The 22,731-nt window shown below is 41.9% G+C and overlaps 1 protein-coding gene across 1 annotated transcript in view; it reads left to right on the top strand.

Moving 5' to 3' along the window:
- The window catches only part of YWHAE (tyrosine 3-monooxygenase/tryptophan 5-monooxygenase activation protein epsilon), a gene marked incomplete at its 5' end in the record, with an annotated part of 40,108 nt that overhangs the window by 11,521 nt on the left and 5,856 nt on the right, over positions 1 to 22,731 (top strand). Inside the window, 3 exons of the mRNA XM_084236155.1 lie at positions 14,815 to 15,014; positions 17,938 to 18,044; positions 18,674 to 18,880. Coding sequence (XP_084092281.1) covers positions 14,815 to 15,014; positions 17,938 to 18,044; positions 18,674 to 18,880 — 514 coding nt within the window. The remainder of the gene's footprint in view (positions 1 to 14,814; positions 15,015 to 17,937; positions 18,045 to 18,673; positions 18,881 to 22,731) is intronic.

The raw sequence follows: 22,731 nt of genomic DNA, 5'->3' as shown, positions 1-22,731 counted from the left end.
CCTAGTCTAGGTTTTTTTTTTTTTTTTTAAGATTTATTTATTTTGGGCCTCACCTGGTGGTGCAGCGCCCAGCCTCTGCAGCGCTACTTCGATCCCTGGCCATCAGCGAGGGTCCCACATGGTGCGGGTCCCACATGGCGCGCAGACCTCTCCTGACACCTGCTGCTCCCCTCAGCAGTGTGTTTCGTTGGTCTGCCTGTTCTGTTCCCCACTCTGGCTCTGGTGAATTCTCTCACCCTCCTGCACTTTTGACTGTACCCAGTGCTTGTATAAATCAATCAATCAATCTTTTTTTTTTTTTAAAAAAAAGATTGATTTATTTTATACAAGAACTGGGGTACAGGCCAGAGGCATGGGAGGGTGAAAGAATTCACCAGAGACAGTGGGGAGCAGAGAGGCAGACGACTGAAAACACTGCTAGGGGAGCAGTGGGTAAGACAGGAAAGGTCTGCTGCACCATGTGGGTATCTCCCTTGCTGGCTGGGAATTGAACCCGTGCTGCAGAGGCTGCAGACAGCTTCACAGCGCGTTGCTCAACCCACTGTGCCACCGGGGAGGCCCTAGTCTGGGTTTTATCTCGACTGTTGTCCCTTCAATTCCAAGCTTTTTGTATAATGAGCTTTCTTTTGTGATATGTAGTTTTTATGTGATGAATTTGCAGGTTGAAACTTTTTTCCTTTTTTTATTAAAAAAAGATTTTTATTCTGCATGGAAGAACTGGGGCGTAGGCCAGAGGTATGGGGGGTGTGGGAGCAGTCACCAGAGACAGTGAAGAGCAGAACAGGCAGATCTACTGAGGTACACTGCTGAGGGGAGCAGCAGCAAGACCGGAGGGCAAGACAGGAGAGGTCCCCCGCGCTGTGTGGGTCTCCTCCCTGGCCTGGGATTGAATTCGTGCTGCAGTGGCTGCAGATTGCTACATAGTGCTGGCGCTTAACCCCTTGCGCCACCAGGGAGGCCCCCACCAAAGTCATTTCACATGGTGGCTAAGCTCACATGCCCAAAAAAGCATCAAGATTTAGTAAGCACCAGATTTATTCTGGGACTGTGTGTACTTTCTTCTTCATGTTGATTGGTGTTGCTTTCTGTAGTTAACAAAATTGATTTTACCTATTTTTACTTTAGGTCTGTCTCCTGCTTATTCTCTCAGAATAATGAATCAAATTTGCTGTTTGCAATTCTTTTAATGCAGTTCTGTCAGGGCCACTTTATAGTATAATTTCTCCTGGAATGTGTAACTATAGGGCACCCCAGGTATAGCCATCATTTTGGAGAAAGTCACTATGTAAAGTAATACACTATTCTCACATAAAATAACAAGTGAGACCTTTTTTGCTAGTTGTCAGGATAAAGAGAATAGAAAAGGCCCTTGTGTTCTTTCCAGAAAAGAATTAATTTCAGTGCTGTATTTCAAAGGCGGTAATGTGCACTTGTAAGATGTTTGCATTTTAATGTTATACAATGTTATACAATATTACAACAGCAATAGGATTTTTTAAAAAGGTGTGTTTATTAATGAATAGAAGAACTGGGGTGTAGGCCAGAGGTGCAGGGGGTGGGAGGATTCACCAGAGATTCAGTGGGGAGCAGAACAGGTGGATGGATTCATTGAAATACACTGCTAAGGACAACAGTGGGCAAGATAGGAGAGGCCTCCTGTGCCCTGTGGGTTAGCTCCCTGTCTGGGGATCTCACTTGGACTTCAGTGGCTGCCAGTAGCTTCATAGTGCTGAGGCAACCCCTTGTGCCACCAGGGAGGCCCCTACATGGAAAACATTAATGGAAAATAGAAAAAAGGGGTATAAAGAAGACTTGTATTGGTATTTCCTGTATGGAAACTTTTTTTTCCTTCACCATTTCATTATGTTTTATATGTATATTTGATCTTTTTAAAAGATACATTTATTTATGCATACAAGTACTGTGGCAAGGGCCAGAGGTATTGGGGGGGGGGGTTGAGAGGATTCACCAGAGACAGTGGGGAACAGAACAGCAGATTGATGTAAATACACTGTTGAGGGGAGCAGCGGGTGAGCCAGGAGAGGTCTGCTGCGCCATGTGGGTAGCTCCCTGGGATTGAACTCCCTACCCATGTGGGATTGAACTCCCTACCCATGTGGGTAGCTCCCTGGGATTGAACTCGTGCTGCAGTGGCTGATGATAGCCCCATAGGTTGTGTCGTAACCCCTTGCGTCACCAGGGAGGCCCTATATTTGGTTTTAATATTCTGTCATGGACTGTTTGTAAATATTTTCATTGATTATCCAAAAGTAAGTTGTTTGGAGTTTCTGACTATGTTGTTAGTAACACTAATGAAATACTTGTCTGATTTTCTGTTATTTGTGTTATTTTAAGACATTCTAAGAACTAGAGTTTACTGGTCAGAGTTAATAAACACAAAGCTTTGTCTGCTTTGCACACTTCTCTGAAAGGAGAGCAAAATTTATAGTACCACCAACTTACTGCACATTACATAATTTTTTCATTACAAAAAATCATGCATTTAACAATTTTAAACAGTTAAAATGTGAAATGCAATTTTCCTACAGAAGGCACAACCATATAAAGTAAATACTATTCCATTCTACCAGAAGTAATTATTAGTATCCGAGTAGTCTTCTTTTTCTCGTAAAGATTTATTTATTGGGCTTCCCCTGGTGGCGCAGCGGTTGAGCGCTGGGTTGCGAAGCTGCCCGCAGCCTCGGCGGCGCCGGTTCGATCCCCGGCTGCTCCCCGGCCACCAGAGGAGGGTCCCACATGGTGCGCAGACCTCTCCTGCCGCCCGCTGCTCCCCTCAGCAGTGTCTTTCGGTCCTTCTGCCTGCTCTGCTCCCCGCTCTGGCTCTGGCGAATTCTCTCACCCTCCTGCGCTTCTGACTGTACCCAGTGCTTGTATAAATAAATAAATAAATCTTTAAAAAGAAAAAAAAAAAAGAGGATCAGTCTCCCATTAAAAAAAAAAACAAGATTTATTTATTTATACAAGCACTGGGGTACAGGCCAGAAGCGCGAGAGGGTGAGAGAATTCACCAGAGAAAGAGCCGGGAGCAGAACAGGCAGAAGGATGGAAGTACATTGCTGAGGGGAGCAGTGGACGAGACAGGAGAGGTTTGCCTCACCATGTGGTAATCTCCCCAGCAGGCCAGGGATTGAATTGGCGCTGCAGAGGCTGCAAACAGCTTCACAGGCTGTGCCTGTCAACCCGCCATGCCACAACCACCAGGCCCAGATTATCTGAATATTTAAGAAGTTTCTCTTTGCTCAAATGCCAGTACATATCAATATACAGGGATGTAATGTACATCATTTTATATAATAGTAACAAATATATGTTACAGTTGCAATATGATACAGTTGACTAAGAAAATTCTGGATTTCAGAGGCAATGTAAGAAAGTTTCCTAAGATTAGATTATAAATAACTTTGAACATATCATTCAACAACTTGCCTTTTTTCCTTTAAAGCTTTGTGAATATAAAAAGATACGTTAGGGCCTCCCCAGTGGTGCACCGGTTGAGTGCTGGGCTGCGAAGCTGCTCGCAGCCTCTGCAGTGCCTGTTCCATCCCCGGCCGTTGGCGAGTGGTGTGCAGACCTCTCCTGCCGCGCCCGCTGCTCCCCTCAGCAGTGCATTTCCTCGGTCTGCCTGTTCTGTTCCCTGCTCTGGCTCTCACCCTCCCGAGCTTCTGACTGTTCCCAGTGCTTGTATGTATAAATAAATAAATAAGTAAATCTTAAAAAAAATAAAAAGATCCTTTAGGGCCTCCCAGTGGTGCAGCGGGTTAAGCGCAGCACTGTGAAGTTGTCTGCAGCCTCTGCAGTGAGGGTTCAATTCCCGGCTGGCCAGGGAGAGTCCCACATGGCAAGGCAGACCTCTCCTGTCGCACCCGCTGCTCCCTTCAGCAGTGTATTTCAGTCGTCTACCTGTTCTGCTCTCTGCTCTGTCTCTGGTGAATCCTCTTACCCTCCTGCGCCTCTGGCCTGTACCCCAGCTCTTGTATAGAAATAAATAAATCTTAAAAGAAAATTTAAAAAATAGAGACACTTTAAAAGGAAAATTGACGGTTTTAGCCAGAGTAAAGTGAAAACTAAAAATGTCTGGTTTGTTCACGTAGATAACTCTTCCTTTAAAGTAGGACAACCTTCCCAGGGAATTTTAGTGTATAACCAGGGTTGGGAACTACTACCGCTTGAATTAGAGTCAGTGGGGATGCTTGTTAAACATTTAGGTTTTCGATATGTATTCAAATTTAATGCCTAGCTCTCCCCATATATACCTGAGCCTGACTAGATGACCGTTTGAAGCTTGTTTTAGAGGCTGTCTCAGCTTGGCCTTTTTTTTTTTTTTTTAAAGCAGTTAAGTAATTGCCAAAAAATCCTGAGTTTAAGAATTTTGGAAGCTTTATGGCAATAGTACCATAAAGTCTTTTGTCTGTCAAAGCTTTTAGCAGACAGTGACTAATGGTTATGGGTATATATTTCCCAAGTGTGTTATTAAAGGTTATAACTGTTGGTGCAGATGATGATACTTAATGTAACTGTAGGCTTAAAATTTTAGCTATAAATGGTAATACCTTAACATCATTTTAAAAATGTCAGCTACTGGTTTAGCGTTGCATTATTGTTAGGGTTGCATTGCATACCTGTGAACTTAATGTTTCTTTTATTTCCTTGATTTCTATCATTTCTCTCTGTATCTGTGTATTTTTATGTTATACTTTGATAGTTTTGTCTTTATTTTTATATAACACTTTGATTAGTTAATAAAATCAGGAGTTTTCCTTCAAAAGTGTTCCAAGGATTTCACCTGTACTGTTTTTACATTTATAGATATGTTTTGTTTTACATATATATATATATTTAAGGATTTATTTATTTATTTATACAAGTACTGGGTACAGTCAGAAGCACAGGAGGGTGAGAGAATTCACCAGAGCCAGAGCGGGGAGCAGAGCAGGCAGAAGGACCGAAGTACACTGCTGAGGGGAGCAGTGGGCATGGCAGGAGAGGTCTGCAAGCCATGTGGGATCCTCACCGGCAGCCGGGGATCAAACCGGCGTCGCGGAGGCTGCGGGCAGCTTTGCAGCCCAGTGCTCAACCGCTGCACCACCAGGGAGGCCCTCTCTTGAACTTTTTAAGGCTGCATATTTATTTTGCATGTCTTGGGAATCAGTTTCTCCTTGGGTAAAAAATTACTACCTAATGTACAGTTGTTTACAGTCTAGTTTAGAACTGTTGCCAAAAAAAAAAAAAGATTATTGCCAACTTTTGTAATAGAAATAGAGAAGGGGAATCAGTGTTGTTATGGACTGCAGCTAGGAAAAATTTAAATAGTAGGTGTGATATTCATTGGGGTGTATAAGATCTAGATGGTTGGAGAGGGAGGTTCTTTTAAAACATACTGTCGTGGGGCCTCCCTGGTGGCACAAGGGGTTAAGCATCAGCACCCACTGCAGCACGAGCTCAATCCCTAGCCAGGGAGGTGACCCACATGGCACAGCAGACCTCTCCTGTCTTGCCCTGTTCCCCTCAGCAGTGTATTTCAGTAGATCTGCCTTTTCTGTTCACCACTGTCTCTGGTGAATCCTTTCATCCTCCCATATCTATGGCCTGCACCCCAGCTCTTGTATGCATAAATAAAAAAATCTTTTTTTTTTTTTAATAGAGGCATGCTTTATTTATTTGCTTGTTTGTTTGTACATGCACTGGGTACAGTCAGAAGCGTGGGAGGGTGAGAGAATTCACCAGAGCCAGAGCGGGGAGCAGAGCAGGCAGAAGGACCGAGTACACTGCTGAGGGGAGCAGCGGGCGGCAGGAGAGGTCTGCGCGCCATGTGGGACCCTCCTTGACCCTCCTCCGGTGGCCGGGGAATTGAACCGTCGCTGCAGAGGCCGCAGGCAACTTCGCAACTCAGCGCTCAACCGCTGCGCCACCGGGGAGGCCCCCAATAAAAAAATCTTCTTAAAAAAGAAACATTATTGAAGGTACAGGTAAGGGATTAGGCATATGAGGTCTAAGAGTTTAATATTTGGGTTAGAAAGAAAAAATGGAACCAGATTACAGAAAAAGTTTCATTATTAGCCTGAAATTCTGTTTTCTATTTAGCCTGTTTTCTATTTAGCCTGTTACTGTATGCATCAAGCACTCTTAAGTGCTTACATCCTCCTGCCTCTCCCTCCTCCCCCCATCTTGGAATAGAGGCAAGCAAAGATAAGGTTTTCAATGTATTGTTAAGTTCCTGTTATGTGCCAGACAATTCATTATGTGATATCCTTTGAAAGCTCATAACTCAGTGAGAGGTGGGTATCTCCCAAGTTGTGGGTGAGGAAACAAGCTCTTAGAGGTTAAGTGAGATAGATCAGATAGCATGAACATAAATAACAAGCCAGAATGAAAAATCTGATCTGAGTCCTCCTGACTATAAAAGTGGTATTTTCCCACTATGCTTTGTTTTTTCCTTAAAGAGTGTCTTTTGGTCCATGTAAAAAAGTGTAAGTGGTTATATAGGTAGGACAATAGTGAATGTGTTAGAACCAGGCCCCTTTTAGGGAGACTTCCCAGGCCTTGTATTTCCTATTTCTTACATCCTGTTTGTTTCACTACAGAGTGCTAAAATTATTAATCCTGTCCACTTAATTTTACATTTTTTTAAAGATTTATTTACTTATGCATACAAGAACTAGGGTGTAGGCCAGAGGTGTGTGTGTGGGGGGTGAGAGGATTCACCAGAGACAGTGGGGAACAGAACAGGTGGACTGACTGAAATACACTGCTGAGGGGAGCAGCGGGCAAGACAGGAGAGTTCTGCTGCGCCATATGGGTAACTCCCTCACCGGGGATCGAACTTGTGCTGCATAGGTTGCGTCTTAACCCCTTGTGCCACCAGGGAGGCCCTGGTTGTCCAAATTTTACTGAATACTCTTGCTCATTCCTTATTGTGTCAAGGTAGTCAGAAGGCAACACATGTAACTTTCTATAGAAATGCCTTCACTGTTTTTTGAGATCAGAAGTGTCTGTTTGAAGATACAGAGTCTAGAGTATTCTGGTCAGACATTTTCTATTAGTGGCCTACCTGCTACCCGCGCTGATTGCTTTATTTAAGGGTTTGTAACAGAACTGAGCCTGACCCAGTTCCTCCTTCCCTCTACAAAGTCTGCTAAAATGAACTGGGCTCCTTTGCCAAGTTCCAGCCAGGGGACTTGTAGCCTTTTGAACCCTAGGCCTTGTAAGGTGGGGAAGAAGGGCTGGAAATCAGTATAAATGGGCAAGCTGCTGGGGAGGTGGGCAGTCCATTTGGCTTGCCCAAAATGTCAGGGATCAAGTCAAAAGGTTTTGTGGGCCTCCCTGGTGGCACAAAGGATTAGGGACCACACTGTGAAGTATCAGCAGCCTCTGCAGCCAGAGTCCAATCCCCATCACCCCCACATGGCACAGTGGACCTCTCCTGACTCGCCTGCTGCTCCCCTCAGCATTATATTTCAGTCGATCTGCCTGTTCTCCCCACTGTCTCTGGTGAATCCTCTCAACACCCTCCTACCCCCTGCACCTCTGGCCTGTACCCCAGTTCTTATATACATAAATACATCTTTATGGGGAAAAAATGGTTTTGGAGCCAAGGGAGGCAATTCAGGCCCCAGGACTCAGTAACCCCTCATTTCTACTTGGCGGCCAAAAACACTTCCCCAGGGCCTCACTTGTAATTACTCACATAACCACACAGACAGGACCTGGATCTATATTCTGGATCCCAAAATCTCTGGATTGGTATCCTGTGCGTTGGTTTATGGTGAGTGAGTTCTTAGTTGCTGATTGGCTGTCTTTCTAATCCCTTTATACATCCACTGGTTCTTACAGATTTGTGATGGGTGTCTGGACTTTTGTTGTCATAAGTAAGGTACAAGAAATGACTCTGGTGTTATGGGCAGAGTTCATTTTCACATCATAAGTCCTGTGATTGCACATGGGGTAGGTAAACCACGTCCCTAGGTGCCCATCATCTACTTCCTTGTAGGTGGCTTCCTCCTTGACGTTCTGTACCCCATGTTTGCAGGAGGGTGTAGAGTGGTATGGGTAAACTTTTTTTTTTAAAGATTTATTTATTTATATAAAAACCCGGGTACAGGCCAGATGTGTGGGAGGGTGAAAAGATTCACTAGAGACAGCTGGGAACAACAGGCAGACTGACTGAAATAACATTGCTGAGGGGAGCAGTGGGCGAGACAGGAGAGGTCTGCCATGCCATGTGGGTTGCTCTGTGGCAGGTGGGGATCCACCCTGCACTGCAGATGTTGTGGACAGCTGTACAGCGCTGCGCTCAACCGCCTGCGCCACCAGGGAGGCCCTGTATGGGTAAACTCTTAAGTTTAGTACCTTGGAGAAATTTTCCAAGTCAAGCTTATATACTTGCTTTTTACTGACTAGAATAAAAACATTTTAACTTGCAATACTTAAACTGTTGCTTCAGTTGCTATTGATCACGGTTAATTTGTGATCTGCATGAATTGTCTATAATTTATAAGTGTTATCTGATCTTTTTTTTAGAAAGTCTGATTTATTGATAACAGCATTTTTAAAAAAGGATTTGTTTATGCATACAAGAACTGGGGTATAGACCAGAGATGTGGGGGTGGTGAGAGGATTCACCAGAGACAGAGTAGGGAGCAGAACAGGCAGATCTACTGAAATACACTGCTGAGGGAGGGAGCAGAGGGTGAAACCTGCACCATGTGGGTTAGCTCCCTGGCCAGGGATTGAACTCAATGCCTCATACTGCAGTGGCTGGTGCTAATTTGATAGCACTGCGACTTTAATCCCTCTGCCACCAGAGAGGCCCCACATGACAGCATTTTTAATGTTAGTGTAGTTTTATTGGCATGTGTTTGGTTTTGGATATATGTACTGCTTTTCCTACTGTCCCCCACCCCCCAATCTTATGTGCTTCGGGAGCAAGTACAAAATCTTTTGTACTTATGTAAGATGTTTAGGTCAGTGAAATATGAGCAAAAACTGTGTGTGTAGGCAGTGATTCCTCTCTCCCCTTGTTTCATTGACTTGGGAAGCCTTAAATACTGGATGATAGACCCTTCAAGATGGCGGACTCTCACATTTGAGCAAGAAATAAATCTTTATTGTGTCAGCCTCTGAAATCTGGGGAGCAATTTGATTCCCGAACACAACTATCCTATCCTTTGGGAATACAAAATTTCAGTTGCAATTTAGGACAATTTTTTTTTAAATAATCCCTTTATTGTAAGATTTCTTTTTTAAAAATTTACTTATTTATGCATACCAGAGCTGGGGTACAGGCCAGAGGTGCAGAGGGTGAGAGGATTCACCAGAGACAGAGTGGGGAACAGAACAGGCAGATTGACTGAAATACACTGCTGAGGGGAGCAGTGGGCGAGTGAGGAGAGGTCTGCTGCGCCATGTGGGTAGCTCCCTGGCCTGGGGATTGAACTTGTGCTGAAGTGGCTGCAGATAGCTTCATAGTTTGCATCTTAACCCCTTGTGCCACCGGGGAGGCCCACACAAATAGCAATTTAACCATGAGTCTCATGGTTAAATTTTGACAGCCTATCCTTATCCCTAAAATGCTCAGATAACATTGATAAAATAATTGCTATAATGATGATTTCCTAAAAAGTTAGTGTTAAGAAATTTGCGTGAATATTATCGGTCTTACTCTTGCTGAATGCCAGTCTAGAGTTTTGAATAGGTAAGCTTTCATGTTTCTGTTGCTGATGTTAAAAAAGGAAAAGGATGATACTGGTGTTGTGAGAACCCTTCATTGTACTTGTAATTTGTACAAAGCACTGGTTATAGAACTTTCAGGGTTTTGTACTTCTGACTCCTGCTATTTTCCCTTAATCTACCTAAGGAATGGAGAAATACCTAAAGATGGGAGCTAAAGGCAATAATTGGGGATTTCAAAAGTAAATAACTACTACAACACAGTAATAAGACAAATAACTCAAATAATAAATTGACAGTATCTAAAGAGGTATTTTCTAAAGGGCATACAAGGGCCTCCCCGGTGGCGCAGCGGTTGAGCGCTGGGTTGCGAAGTTGCCCGCAGCCTCTGCAGCGCCGGTTCGATCCCCAGCTGCTCCCTGGCCACCAGAGGAGGGTCCCACATGGCGCGCAGACCTCTCCTGCCGCCCGCTGCTCCCCTCAGCAGTGTACTTCGGTCCTTCTGCCTGCTCTGCTCCCTGCTCTGGCTCTGGAGAATTCTCTCACCCTCCCGCGCTTCTGACTATACCTAGTGCTTGTATAATTAAATAAATGAATTAAAAAAATGAATAAATAAATCTTTAAAAAAAAAAAAGGGCATACAAATGATCAATAAGCACAGAAAAAGTTGCTCAGCATAGTCAGTCATCAAAGAAATATAAATGAAAATCATGAGATGCCTCTTCAAACGCACTAGGATGTAAGGAAAAGGGAGAGTACAGGTGTTGACAAGGATATAGATATAATAGGATCCTCTTACATTGCTGGTGGATGTAAAAATGGTCAACCCCTGTGAAAAATAGTTTGGCAGTTCTTTTCCTCCAAAAAGTTACTGTTCCTGCAATTCTAGGTATAGTTGAGATTTTAAAGCATGCTTATATGAATTTTCCTAACAGCATTAGTTATAAATGAAAATTTAACACAAAAGTCAATTAATGAATGGATAAATAAAATAGGGTATATTCCTAAAGTATTGATAGGTACTACACTGTGGAGGAGCACTGAAACATGCTGTGAAAGAAACCAGTCACAAAAAGCAACATATGGTTCCGTTTATATGGAATGTCCAGAATTTGTAAATGTTAGAGAGGGAAAGTAGATTGGTGATTGCATAGGATTGAGGAGGGTGTTGGGGTTAGTTGGGGTGTGACTGCTAATGGCTATGGAGTTTTTCTTTTTAATGTGATGAAGCATTATAAAATTGACTATTGATGGTTGCCCAGTCCTGTGAATATACCTAAAAACAATTGACTTGTGCATTCTAAATGGGTGAATTATATGGTATGTGAATTATAGATCAATAAAACTGTTGTTTAATGAAAGCAGATAATTGCTGCCTCTGTGTTTTTCCACAGTCTTTTGTGTATTGTGCTATGGCTTTCTGAGGGGGCACACATACCTTATTGAACCTGGGATGGTAGAATATCAGTGTTTTAAATATATTTGGCACCTCATTGAAAAACTATTAAATGTTCATTGTTGAAATTTGTAAAATATAAAAAGTGAGGAAAGCCTAAATGACCTGGAATAGTACCCCAGAGACTTTTATTTTCTAACAGTTTGATGGTATTATAGATATTTAAATTACACCTGATTTTTCCATACATAATGTTGCTGCAATGCCCTTTAAAGGAATTCATGGTCTTTTCCTTGTAGTTACCTCAATTACTTCTAAAATTGCACTGTTTGGCCAATTTAGAAAATCTGAATTACTCGTTCACTTTTGTGGCATGTCTCATTTGTTGCCTTTTTTTTTTTTTAAAAAAAAAAAGGTTTATTTATTTATGCATACAAGAACCGGGGTACAGGCTAGCGGTGTGGGGGATGAGAGGATTCACCAGAGACTAAGTGGGGAACAGAACAGGCAGATTTTGAAATACACTGCTGAGGGGCACAGTGGTAGAGTCATGCTATCACCATGTGGGTAGCTCCCTGGCTGGCTGGGGATTGAACTCGTGCTGCAGTGGCTGAGGACATCTTCATAGGTTGCGTCTTAACCCTTTGTGCCACCAGGGAGGCCCTGTTGCTACTCTCCCGCCCACCCCAAAAAGTTAAACTTTTTTCACGACTGGTTTAAATAACTGGACTTTTCTACTAAATGCTTTCAGGTTTTCCTTTCTATTTCTGATTTTTAATGCTTCAGAATTGAAGCTTTAAAAGTCAGATTTGTTGGGCCGCCCCGGTGGCGCAGCGGTTGAGTGCTGGGTCGAGAAGCTGCCCACAGTCTGCAGCTCTGGTTCAATCCCGGCCGCCGCCAGGTGAGGGTCCCACAAGGCGCGCAGACCTCTCCTGCCACCCGCTGCTTCCCTCAGCAGTGTACTTCAGTCCTTCTGCCTGTTCTGCTCCCTGCTCTGGTTCTGGTAAATTCTCTCACCCTCCTGCATTTCTGACTGTACCCAGTGCTTGTATAAATAAATAATCTTTTAAAAAATTTTTAAAAAGTCAGATTTGTTGAGGTATAATTTATCATAAAATATACCACTTTCACATGTGTAATTTAGGGAGTTTTGATGAAATATACAAGTAGAACAGTTCTATCAATCCTCCGTCCCCCCCTCCCCCATTTCCAGTGTACTTGTTTGTAACACAAGCCCTTCACTTTACCCCGACCTTGGAACCCACTTACTTGATTTCTGTCTTTGTAGTTTTGCATTTTTGATAACTTGATTTAAATGGAATCAAACATCATCTTTGTTATGGATTTTTCAGTTTTTGAAGTCATTCAGTGTACCTTGTATCATTGTTAGTTAATTCATTTTTATTTTTGAATATTGTGTAGTTATACCACCATTTGTTTATTCATTCTTCTCTTGATAGGCATTTGGTCTGTGTTCACTTTTTTGTCTATTGTAAAAAAAACCCAACTTGCTGTGAACACTTGTTTACAAAGTTTGTGAAGATACATTTTCATTTCTCTTGGTTGGTGCCTAAGAGTGGGATTACTGGTAAGTCTTATGTTTTACTGTGTAAGAAATGGCCAAAGCTGGGCCTTCCTGGTGGCGCAGGGATTAAAGACAGCGCTATCAAGCTGTTGCCAGCCACTGCAGCACGAGTTCAATTCCTGGCTGGCCAGGGAGCAATCCACATGGTGCAGCAGACCTCCCCTTTGCCCACTGCTCCCCCAGCAGTGTGTTTTACTAGGTCTGCTTGTTCTGCTCCCCACTCTGTCTCGGGTGAATCCTCTTACCCCTCTGCACCTCTGGCTTACACCCCAGTTGTTGTATGCATAAATCAATAAATCTTAAAAAAAAAGAAAGAAATGGCCGAAGTTACTATCTTAGTATTTCTATTAATATCCTGATATTCTGGAAAATAATTTTTTTTTAATACAACCACTGGGTACTGTCAGAAGTGCGGGAGGGTGAGAGAATTCACCAGAGCCAGAGTGGGGAACAGAACAGGCAGACTGATGAAGTACACTGCTGAGGGGAGCAGCAGCAGGTGCGGCAGGAGAAGTCTGTGTGCCATGTGGGACCCTCGCCTTTGGCTGGGGATCGAACCAGCACCACAGGGGCTTTGGGCAAGCTTCGCAGCCCAGCGCTCAACCGCTGCACCACCAGGGGAGGCCCTCCTGAAAATAATTTTTAAATCTTTATTTTCCTGTAATTACAGACAGTTTAGCATACTATTAAACAGTATTTCAATAAATTATACTTGTCATACGATGTCAGGTATGCTTATGATTGTGTTAATAAGGGTTGTTAAAATGCGATTCCTTGGGTCACTTCAAACAAACGTTGGAATCAGTAAATGTGTAGAACTCTGTAGTAACATGGCATTTAGTCCTTTTATGTAAAAAAAACTTCATTAACGTGTAATTACTATGTATATTCAGTGTTTATTGAGCTGTGTTTGATTCTTCTTCCTTTGTATGCACATTCCATTGTAGTACCTATTTCCTATATAGGGGATTTCCCAAAGTTTATCTGGGTCCCATTCTTTGCTCGCCACCTAGTGGTGGAAAATAGAACCATAGCAAATTGTACCAATGAATGAATAAATTCAAAGTGCCCTTTTAAATGATGAATGATGGAAACATCCAAATACAAGTTTGTTTTTGTGACTAGTCTACACTTAGCTTATGTTTGCTATAAGAATGAATTTACTGTCTTTCCATGATTGGTTTTTGGGAAGTATTATTGTAATTAAATTTCTATAACTTAAGTGGAATTATATATCTTTGTTCTGGATTTTTCACTTTTTGAAAGTCATTCAATGCACTTTAGAATCTTTACATTTTAACAAAGTAACTGTTTTACTGAAACTTGGAGACGGAAAAAGTGTATGAATGGGACGCCAAGCTGTGAGTGCCCATTGACAGTGGTAACTAACAGGGCCAGGGTGCTGAGAGCTAGCAGCTCCATCACCTCTGCTTGGGCTGGCAATGCTGCCTAACTTCCCAGGAAACAGAGGCATACGAAGGTCTCCATAACACTAGGAAACATGAGCGGTAATACCGCTGGCTGAGCCTCTAAATTTTGAACTGTTATTAAACTGTCAGCTTGGTTCCTTTTATTTATTTTAAAATTTATTTATTTATGCATAAAAGAACTGGGGTACAGGCCAGAGGTGGGGAGTGGTGGTGAGAGGATTCACCAGAGACAGTGGGGAACAGAACAGGTGGATTGACTGAAATCTCTGCTGAGTGGAGCAGCAGGCAGGTTAGGGGAGGTCTGCTGTGCCATGTGGGTAGCTCCCTGGCTAGGGATCGACCTCATGCTGCAGTGGCTGTGGACAGCGTCATAGGCTGCGTCTTAACCCCTTGCGCCACCAGGGAGGCTCCAGTTTGGTTGCCTTTACTAGCTAATGGGTAAGTGTGCATTCTTAGTTCTTTTATTAAGAGGGATGCCTCCAAACCATATTAAATTTATAATCTGGATACTCTGAAGTTCTGATTCCATTCAACTTAAATTCTAGATTCTCTTGTTCTGTGTTCTTTGTTTACTTTTTTTGCATGTTTTTGTTTCTCACATAAATTTTGATGATTGTGAATTTATTTTTTGTTAAAAGTACTTTATTTTACACTAACTTGAAGGTACATGTTATTGAAACTTAATTTTAAGGTCTTGCTTTACTTTTTCCTTACAGAAATGGTGGAATCAATGAAGAAAGTAGCAGGTATGGATGTGGAGTTGACAGTTGAAGAAAGAAACCTCCTATCTGTTGCATATAAAAATGTGATTGGCGCTAGAAGAGCCTCCTGGAGAATAATCAGCAGCATTGAACAGAAAGAAGAAAACAAGGGAGGAGATGAGAAATTAAAAATGATTCGGGAATATCGGCAAATGGTGAGATTGTTGTATTCTAGACATCATAAAAAATGCCTTAGGAATGTCGGGCATTTTAGATTTTATCCTAAAACACGTGTATCCATGTGCAATATGCTTTTTACATTTTGCACTAATTAGCTTACCTCTACATTAGGAATTACAGTCTATATGATATTTTAAGATAAAGAACCATACAAGTGGAGAACTAATTTAATCTTTTTTGTTATTGCAGTGACCACAAAATACTTCATTGAGTGACTTGAAATTGCCACTCCGGGCAATTTAGCACATATTTGTGTGTCTCCTATGTATGATGTAATTAACTATGCAAAGATAAAACATATCTTTTTAGAGGCTCAGCCTTCTCATTCACTTTTTTATTAAAGAGTAGAAAGTGCCAGGACATTGGGTATTATTTCATGAAGTTTTTTTTTTTTTAAAGATTTATTTATTTATACAAGCATTGGGTACAGTCAGAAGCGCGGGAGGGTGAGAGAATTCACCAGAGCCAGAGCAGAGAGCAGAGCAGGCAGAGTGACGAAGTACACTGCTGAGGGGAGCAGCGGGTGGCAGGAGAGGTCTGCGCGCCATGCGGGACCCTCGCTGGTGGCCAGGGATCAAAGCAGCGCTGCAGAGGCTGCAGGCAGCTTCGCAGCCCAGCGCTCAACGCTGCACCACCAGGGGAGGCCCTCATGAAGTTATTTTAGGCATTATATATCTGTACATAAATACAAGTTTTATTTCTGTAGGTTTTGATCAGAAAAGTTTGAAACCTGTTGATCTTGTGTAGTGGTTCTCAGTCAGATGTGATTTTGCTCTTCAGGACATTCGGCAATGTCTATAGACATTTTTGGTTGTCACAACTTGGAGGGTGCTGCTGATCCCTGTCTAATGGGTAGAGATGGGGATGCTGTTAAATATCCACATCCTACTGTACATAGCATAGCCCCTCCACAATAGAGACAGTTCCAAATGTCACTAGTGGTTCTGTTGAGAAAGTGATCCTGGTTGAAGAGAGGCATATTAACAGAGTATAGTGAGGGAGATTACAGAAGCCAGGCACAGAGTAGTATGAGGAACTAACTTGGTAGGGTGAAGGAAAGAGGAAACCATATTTATTGACTATCTCTAGGTGTGTTTGGCACTCTTCTGAGTGGAAAGGTATTTATAATATATATGTTTATTCAATCTTTAATTACCCTGTAAAGGGTAGATATTAGTCCATTTCATTGACTGGAAAGTTGAGGGTCTGAGTGATTAACATACTTGGGGTTACTTGGAAGGCTGATGAGTATAACCTTTGCTATTAAATATGTTGAAATAAAGAACATGGATTGTCAGTAGACAAGTTTGGTGTCAGAACAATGAAGAAATGAGAAAGTTAAAAGTGCTAGAGAAATTTGTGTGCAAAGTAGGACTGATAAATTGGATGGTTAAAGATTTAATAGGCTGGAGATCTTGATATGTCCTTGAAGTAGAAATAATAGGAGTAAAGGAACTAAAACAAGAATTTAGTCTAGTAGTGAAATATTAGAATTTAAAACTTCTAGACTAGAGCAGCATAGTTAATGATATTGACAGTGAAGTTCGTGGACTTGGGATCCAGTGAACTGTATTGAAACAAATGTGGATAATATCAATAACTTGGTGTGATACAGGAATTGGAGGTGTAGGCTGTAGGTACTCAGCGTGGATGGAGGGCTCAGGAAGATCTGTTGATGACAAGTTAAGATATTACAAAGTAGGGCCTCCCTGGTGGCGCAGCGGTTGAGCGCTGGGTTGTGAAGCTGCCCGCAGCCTCTGCAGTGCCGGTTTGATCCCCGGCTGCTTCCCGGCCTCTGGAGGAGGATCCCACATGGCGCGCAGACCTCTCCTGCCGCCTGCTGCTCCCCTCAGCAGTGTACTTCTGTCCTTCTGCCTGCTCTGCTCCCTGCTCTGGCTCTGGTGAATACTCTCACCCTCCCGCGCTTCTGACTGTACCCAGTGCTTGTATGTATCAATCAATCAATAAATCTTTAAAAAAAAAGATATTACAAAGTATAAGATGATTCTAAAGAGGAGAAGGGGTTTGGAGTAATGGAGCAGTTGATACCCGGTCAGTGAGGAATGAACAGAATTTTAGAGCATTCTTTCCTTGGAAAAAATTAGTTTTACTTAGGATCATAATGATATTTGAGAAAAGAGAATGGGGAAATTATCTACATTGGAAAGGAGGTGCCCAGAGCACATGAGAATTTAGAAAGGTTCAGTAATGTCGCTGAATTAATGAAGAAAACAAAGAGCAAGAGGCATGTTGAGAGGGGGTAGAGGGGTATGTGTGCATTTTCAGCATTATAAACCTATAGAGATGAGTGGCAGTATTTCCTTTGGTATAGAGATTTTGGTGCCAAAACTGGCTATGGATTGTCCACTACTAAAGTGTTCAGCATAGTAGTGGTTAGGAATGTGAGCACTGGAGACAAACTGCCTGAGTTTGAATTTTTATGCAATGCCTTGACTTTAGACAAGCAGTCTTCTTGGGTTTGAATCTTAGCTCAGCTTTAAATTGAAGATCTTTGGGCAAATACCTTTTTTTCCATTGTAAAAGGAGACAATAGTCGCTACTTTATCAAATAAATTAGCATAAATGTGCAGCATTTAGTAAGTAGTCAGACTACTTTTAAAAGCTTAGCTAGGAACTTTCAAAAAAACCAACACTGAATAGGTGTAAAAAAAAAAAGAATTTCCATAACCTGGAGTTAATTTTTCTTGGCTTTGTATTGAGAGGGGGAGGGGAAAAGAGATGTATCAATAAATTCTGTTTAATATGCTCTTTCTCAAAACCAGGGGTAGAATGTGTACTAATTTATGTAATTTCTTAGACTTTTTTTCCTTCAAAAATCAATTTATGGATCTCAAATATTTATTTTAGACACAAAACCAATTTTTGATTCTTTTTCAGGTTGAGACTGAACTAAAGTTAATCTGTTGTGACATTCTGGATGTACTGGACAAACACCTCATTCCAGCAGCTAACACTGGCGAGTCCAAGGTTTTCTATTATAAAATGTAGGTTCTATACTATAAGGGAAAATGTAAAATTAAATAATTGACCTCTTTAGAATTACATTTTTTTCTTTGTAGTTTTTAGCTTTCACTTAAGAATGACTTTAACATTGAAGGAGTGGGTCTCAAAACTTAATTTTTGAATACTCATTTGCAAAGTCATCATTAATGAAGAATTAATATTGTTGCATTTATGATGGTCAGACTATTACTGTAAAAATGTTTTAGGCTTTCCTTTACCTATTTAACATCAGTTTGTGTGGGGTTTGCCCCCCAGTCGTAGCCAGCAGTGCATTATAGAATTCAGTCTTAATATTTTATAGAGAAACTTTAAGTAACCTGTTGTGCCATTCTTTGGAATTACTTTTCTTGTTTAATTCTAATCATGTGATAGCTTGGTTGATTTTTTTTTAGAAGACATTCCAGTTAATTGCTCTAGGATTTTACTTGTGTGTAGCAATATGACATCTTTTAGGAAGAAATCAAGGAGTCTGTCATCCTGAAGGAGGCTTTTTCACATATACCTATTAAATGTTTTTGTCATATATCTCATTTTATGTAACAGAAATTTTATTACTTTATTTTCATTTAAAAAGCATTCCTAATTCCCTGTGTTTTGTTTTTTGTTTTAGGAAAGGGGACTACCACAGGTATCTGGCTGAATTTGCCACAGGAAATGACAGGAAGGAAGCTGCGGAGAACAGCCTAGTGGCTTATAAAGCTGCTAGTGATATTGCAATGACAGAACTTCCACCAACGCATCCCATTCGCTTAGGTCTTGCTCTCAATTTTTCCGTATTCTACTATGAAATTCTTAATTCCCCTGACCGTGCCTGCAGGTAAGTCATGAAAGAGAACAGGTTACAAAGGAGAAGAGCTACTTGTGTTTCTGTATTGTTATCTGGCATTGGCTTTTGTCATGTTACGAATTCTTTTGGCTCTTAATGAAACTGCTCTGGATGGTACAAAGCTACATCATTCTTGGTTAAACTAGGATAGCAGTTAGGATAATTATGTTGATGGGGAAAATTTTGTTGGTCAGTTGAAAAGAATACAGCTTGTTAGAGAGTAGAGGAAGGAAGTGAATTTTGAAATTCAGTTTTGTATTGTTTTCAGTCTTTGTAGTCATGTTTTTATTTATTTTTAAAGATTTATTTATTTATGCATACAAGAACTGGGGTGTAGGCCCAGAGGTGTGGGGGAGGTGAGAGGATTCATTAGAGACAGACCTGGGAAGCAGAACAGGTAGATCCCCACCGCTGAGGGGAACAGAGGGCAAGACAGAGGTCTGCTGCGCCATGTGGGTTAGCTCCCTGGCTAGCTGGGGATTGAACTTGTGCTGCAGTGGCTGGCGACAGCTTGATAGCGCTGTCTTTAATCCCTGCACCACCAGAGAGGCCCTGTAATCATATTTTTATGACTTATGCTCTTAGTGTATACGTTTTTTTTTTTTTAAAAGATTTATTAATGCATGTAAGAGCAGGGGTGTAGGCCAGAGGTGGGGGGCGGGTAATGGGGTGCTGAGAGGAGTCACCAGAGACAGAGGGGAGCAGAATAGGCAGATCCACTGAAATACACTGCTGAGGGGAGCAGTGGTCTGCTCCTGAGGGGAGGAGAGGTTTGTGCCATGGGGGTCAGCTCCCTTGATGGGGATTGAACTCGGGTTGCAGTGACTGCAGATAGCTTGATAGTGCAGGGATGCCCCAGTGTGTAAATGTTTTCTATTTTCCATCCCATTGATGTATGTTAAACTATTTTCTCATATTTCAGATCATTCCTACTTTTTTTAATATATTAATTTAAGGAATAGCTGTACTTTAACTTTAAAAATTGTGGTAAAAGATAAATAACATGAAATTTATCATTTTACCTATTTCAAGTGTATAATTTAGTGGCGTTCACTAAATCCACAATTAAAAAAAAAAAGATTTATTTATTTATTTATACAAGCATTGGGTGTAGAAGCGCGGGAGGATGAGAGAATTCACCAGAGCGGGGGAACAGAACAGGCAGACTGACGAAATGCACTCCTGAGGGGAGCAGTGGGCGTGGCAGGAGAGGTCTGTTGCACCATGTGGGACCCTCGCCGGCGGCCCAGGGATCGAACCGGTGCTGCAGAGGCTGCGGGCAGCTTTGCAGCCCAGCACTCAACTGCTGTGCCACCAGGGAAGGCCCTAAATCCACAATATTGTGCAGCTGTCACCACTGTCTTTTTCATCATCTGAAACTAACCATTAATCAGTAGCTTGTGCCACCAGGGAGGCCCCCTACTCTAGATAACTCTTAATTGGAATCGTACATTTTTCTTTTTGTATTTGACTTGTTTTACTTGGGATAATGTATTCAAATTCATGTATCAGAACTTCATTTTATGCCAGAGTAATCCATTTTTGTATTACTACAATATGTTTATCCATTCATCTTTTACTGGTTACTTGAGTTTGTTTACTCTTGGCTATTGTAAATAATGCTGCTTTGGATAATGGCATACAAGTATCTGTGATTCTGTTTTCAATTCCATTTAGGAGTAGAATTACCGGAACACGGTAATTCTAACTTTTTTGGGGAACTATCTAAACTTTTTTCCAGAGCAACTGAATGATTTTGTTACAAGGCAACCCCAATATGAAATGGGTTGGCCCGACTGTGGGTCCTCATTCACATGCTTCTAATGGACTTATAATGAGGCTCAACCGCGGGCACACACATAAAGGGTTTATTTACAAAAAGGGGAAATGAAGAAATTAATAACTCAGGGAGAAGGAAAGATAATTGGTGAATGCATCCTACCAGTTCCGCTGAACTGAACCCCAATAGCACGCTGAAAGCTGATGAAAAACAAAGCAACACCAAGGCCCACATGTCTGGTTATGTACCAACCCTGGCTGCTTAGCTACACCCTCAGTTCCCAGCAGTCTTCCCTTCAATGGAGATAACATTATGGGATTTGTAGTCTTCGGTGTCTTGGATCTCTTTGGTCTGGTGTGGAGGTGGAGTGCATAAAACCTGTGTTTGTGGAGTTCTTCAGGATATCCTCTTCCCACAACAATTTTATGTTCTCATCAGCAGTGCAGTAGGGTTCCTTTATCCTAAATCCATGCCAAAATGTCCCCACCCCCTGCTGGGGGGCTGTAATAACATCATTATGAAGGTGAACTGGAATCTCATTGTGGTATTGATTTTCATGACTAGTGTGATTAGGCATATCTTCATATGCTTGTTGATTATTGGTATTCAAAGTTGTTTCTCAATTTTTGAATTAGGCTTTCTTTCATTGTTAGGATACGTATCCTGGATATTAATCACTTAATCAGATATATAGTTTGCAAATACTATCTCCCTTTCAGTCTTTTCACTTTTTTAATTTTAATAGAAGAACTGAAGTGTAGGCCAGTGGTGGGGGTGGTGGTGAAGATTCACCAGAGACAGAGTGGGGAGCAGAATAGGTGGATTGACCGAAATACCCTGCTGAGGGGGCCAGTGTGTGCGACAGGAGAGGTCTGCTGCGCCATGTAGGTTAGCTCCCTGGCCAGGGATCGAACTTGTACTACAGAAGCTGCAGATTGCTTCTTAGTGCTGACTCTTAAACCCCTTGTGCCATCAGGGAGGCCCCTCTCTTCAATTGTTGCACAAGAGATTTTTTTAATTATTTATTTTTAAAGACTATGCATAAATAAAAAAAATCTTTAAAAAAATAAATTTTATTTTTATATTCCCCATACAGTTGCAACCCCCCCATTCTGACCCCAATTCCTTCCCTCCGACCCTAAAAGGAGTTTTAAATCAAAATGTTTGTAGGTTGTAGGAAGCTTAGCTTTTGTAAGCTGATTATTCTTGAGTATGTAAGAACCAGGTATTCTGTGTTTTATTTAAATGCAAACAGCTTTAATTCAGCTATAAACATTTTAAATGGCTAGCAGCTGATGGTATTGGTTAAATATTTCTTGCTAAATTATTTATTTTTGCATAGAACTGGGGTGCAGGCCAGAGGTGCGGGTGGGGAGTGGTGAGAAGAGTCACCAGAGACAGAATGGGGGCCAGAACAAACGGATCTACTGAAATAAACTGCTGAGTGGAGCAGCAGGTGAGATAGGAGAGGTCTGCTGTGCCATGTGGGTTAACTCCCTGGCTGGGGATCAAACTCAGTCTGCAGCAGTGGTGGCTGCAGCGCTGATAGCGCTGAGACTTAACCCCTAGACCACCAGGGAGGCTCTAAATATTTCTTTTTTAATGACTAATTTATTGTTAATTTATAGTTACAGACAGAAAATCCACAAACTGTAATTCAAGTTGTGGGGAAGAATAGGAGTGTAGGCTAGAGGCTCTGGTGACAGTTTTTACCTGAGACACAGTGGAGAACAGAAAATTCATTGAAATTCACTGCTAAGGAAGCGGTGGTAGAGACAGTAGAGGCCTGCTGTGCCTTGTAATGGTTAAATATTTCATTGTTTTCCAGGCCAATTTACCTTTTTTAAAAATATTTATTTATTTATACAAGCACTGGGTACAGTCAGAAATGCGGGAGGGTGAGAGAATTCACCAGAGCCAGAGCGGGGAGCAGAGCAGGCAGAGTGACTGAGGCGCACTGCTGAGGGGAGCAGCAGGCGGCAGGAGAGGTCTGCCCGCCATGTGAGACCCTCCTCCGGTGGCCGGGGAGCAGCCGGGGATCAAACCGGCGCTGCAGAGGCTG

Source organism: Talpa europaea (assembly GCF_964194135.1).
Source record: "Talpa europaea genome assembly, chromosome: 7".
Taxonomy (NCBI): domain Eukaryota; kingdom Metazoa; phylum Chordata; class Mammalia; order Eulipotyphla; family Talpidae; genus Talpa; species Talpa europaea.
This window is presented reverse-complemented; position numbering and strand designations above follow the sequence as displayed.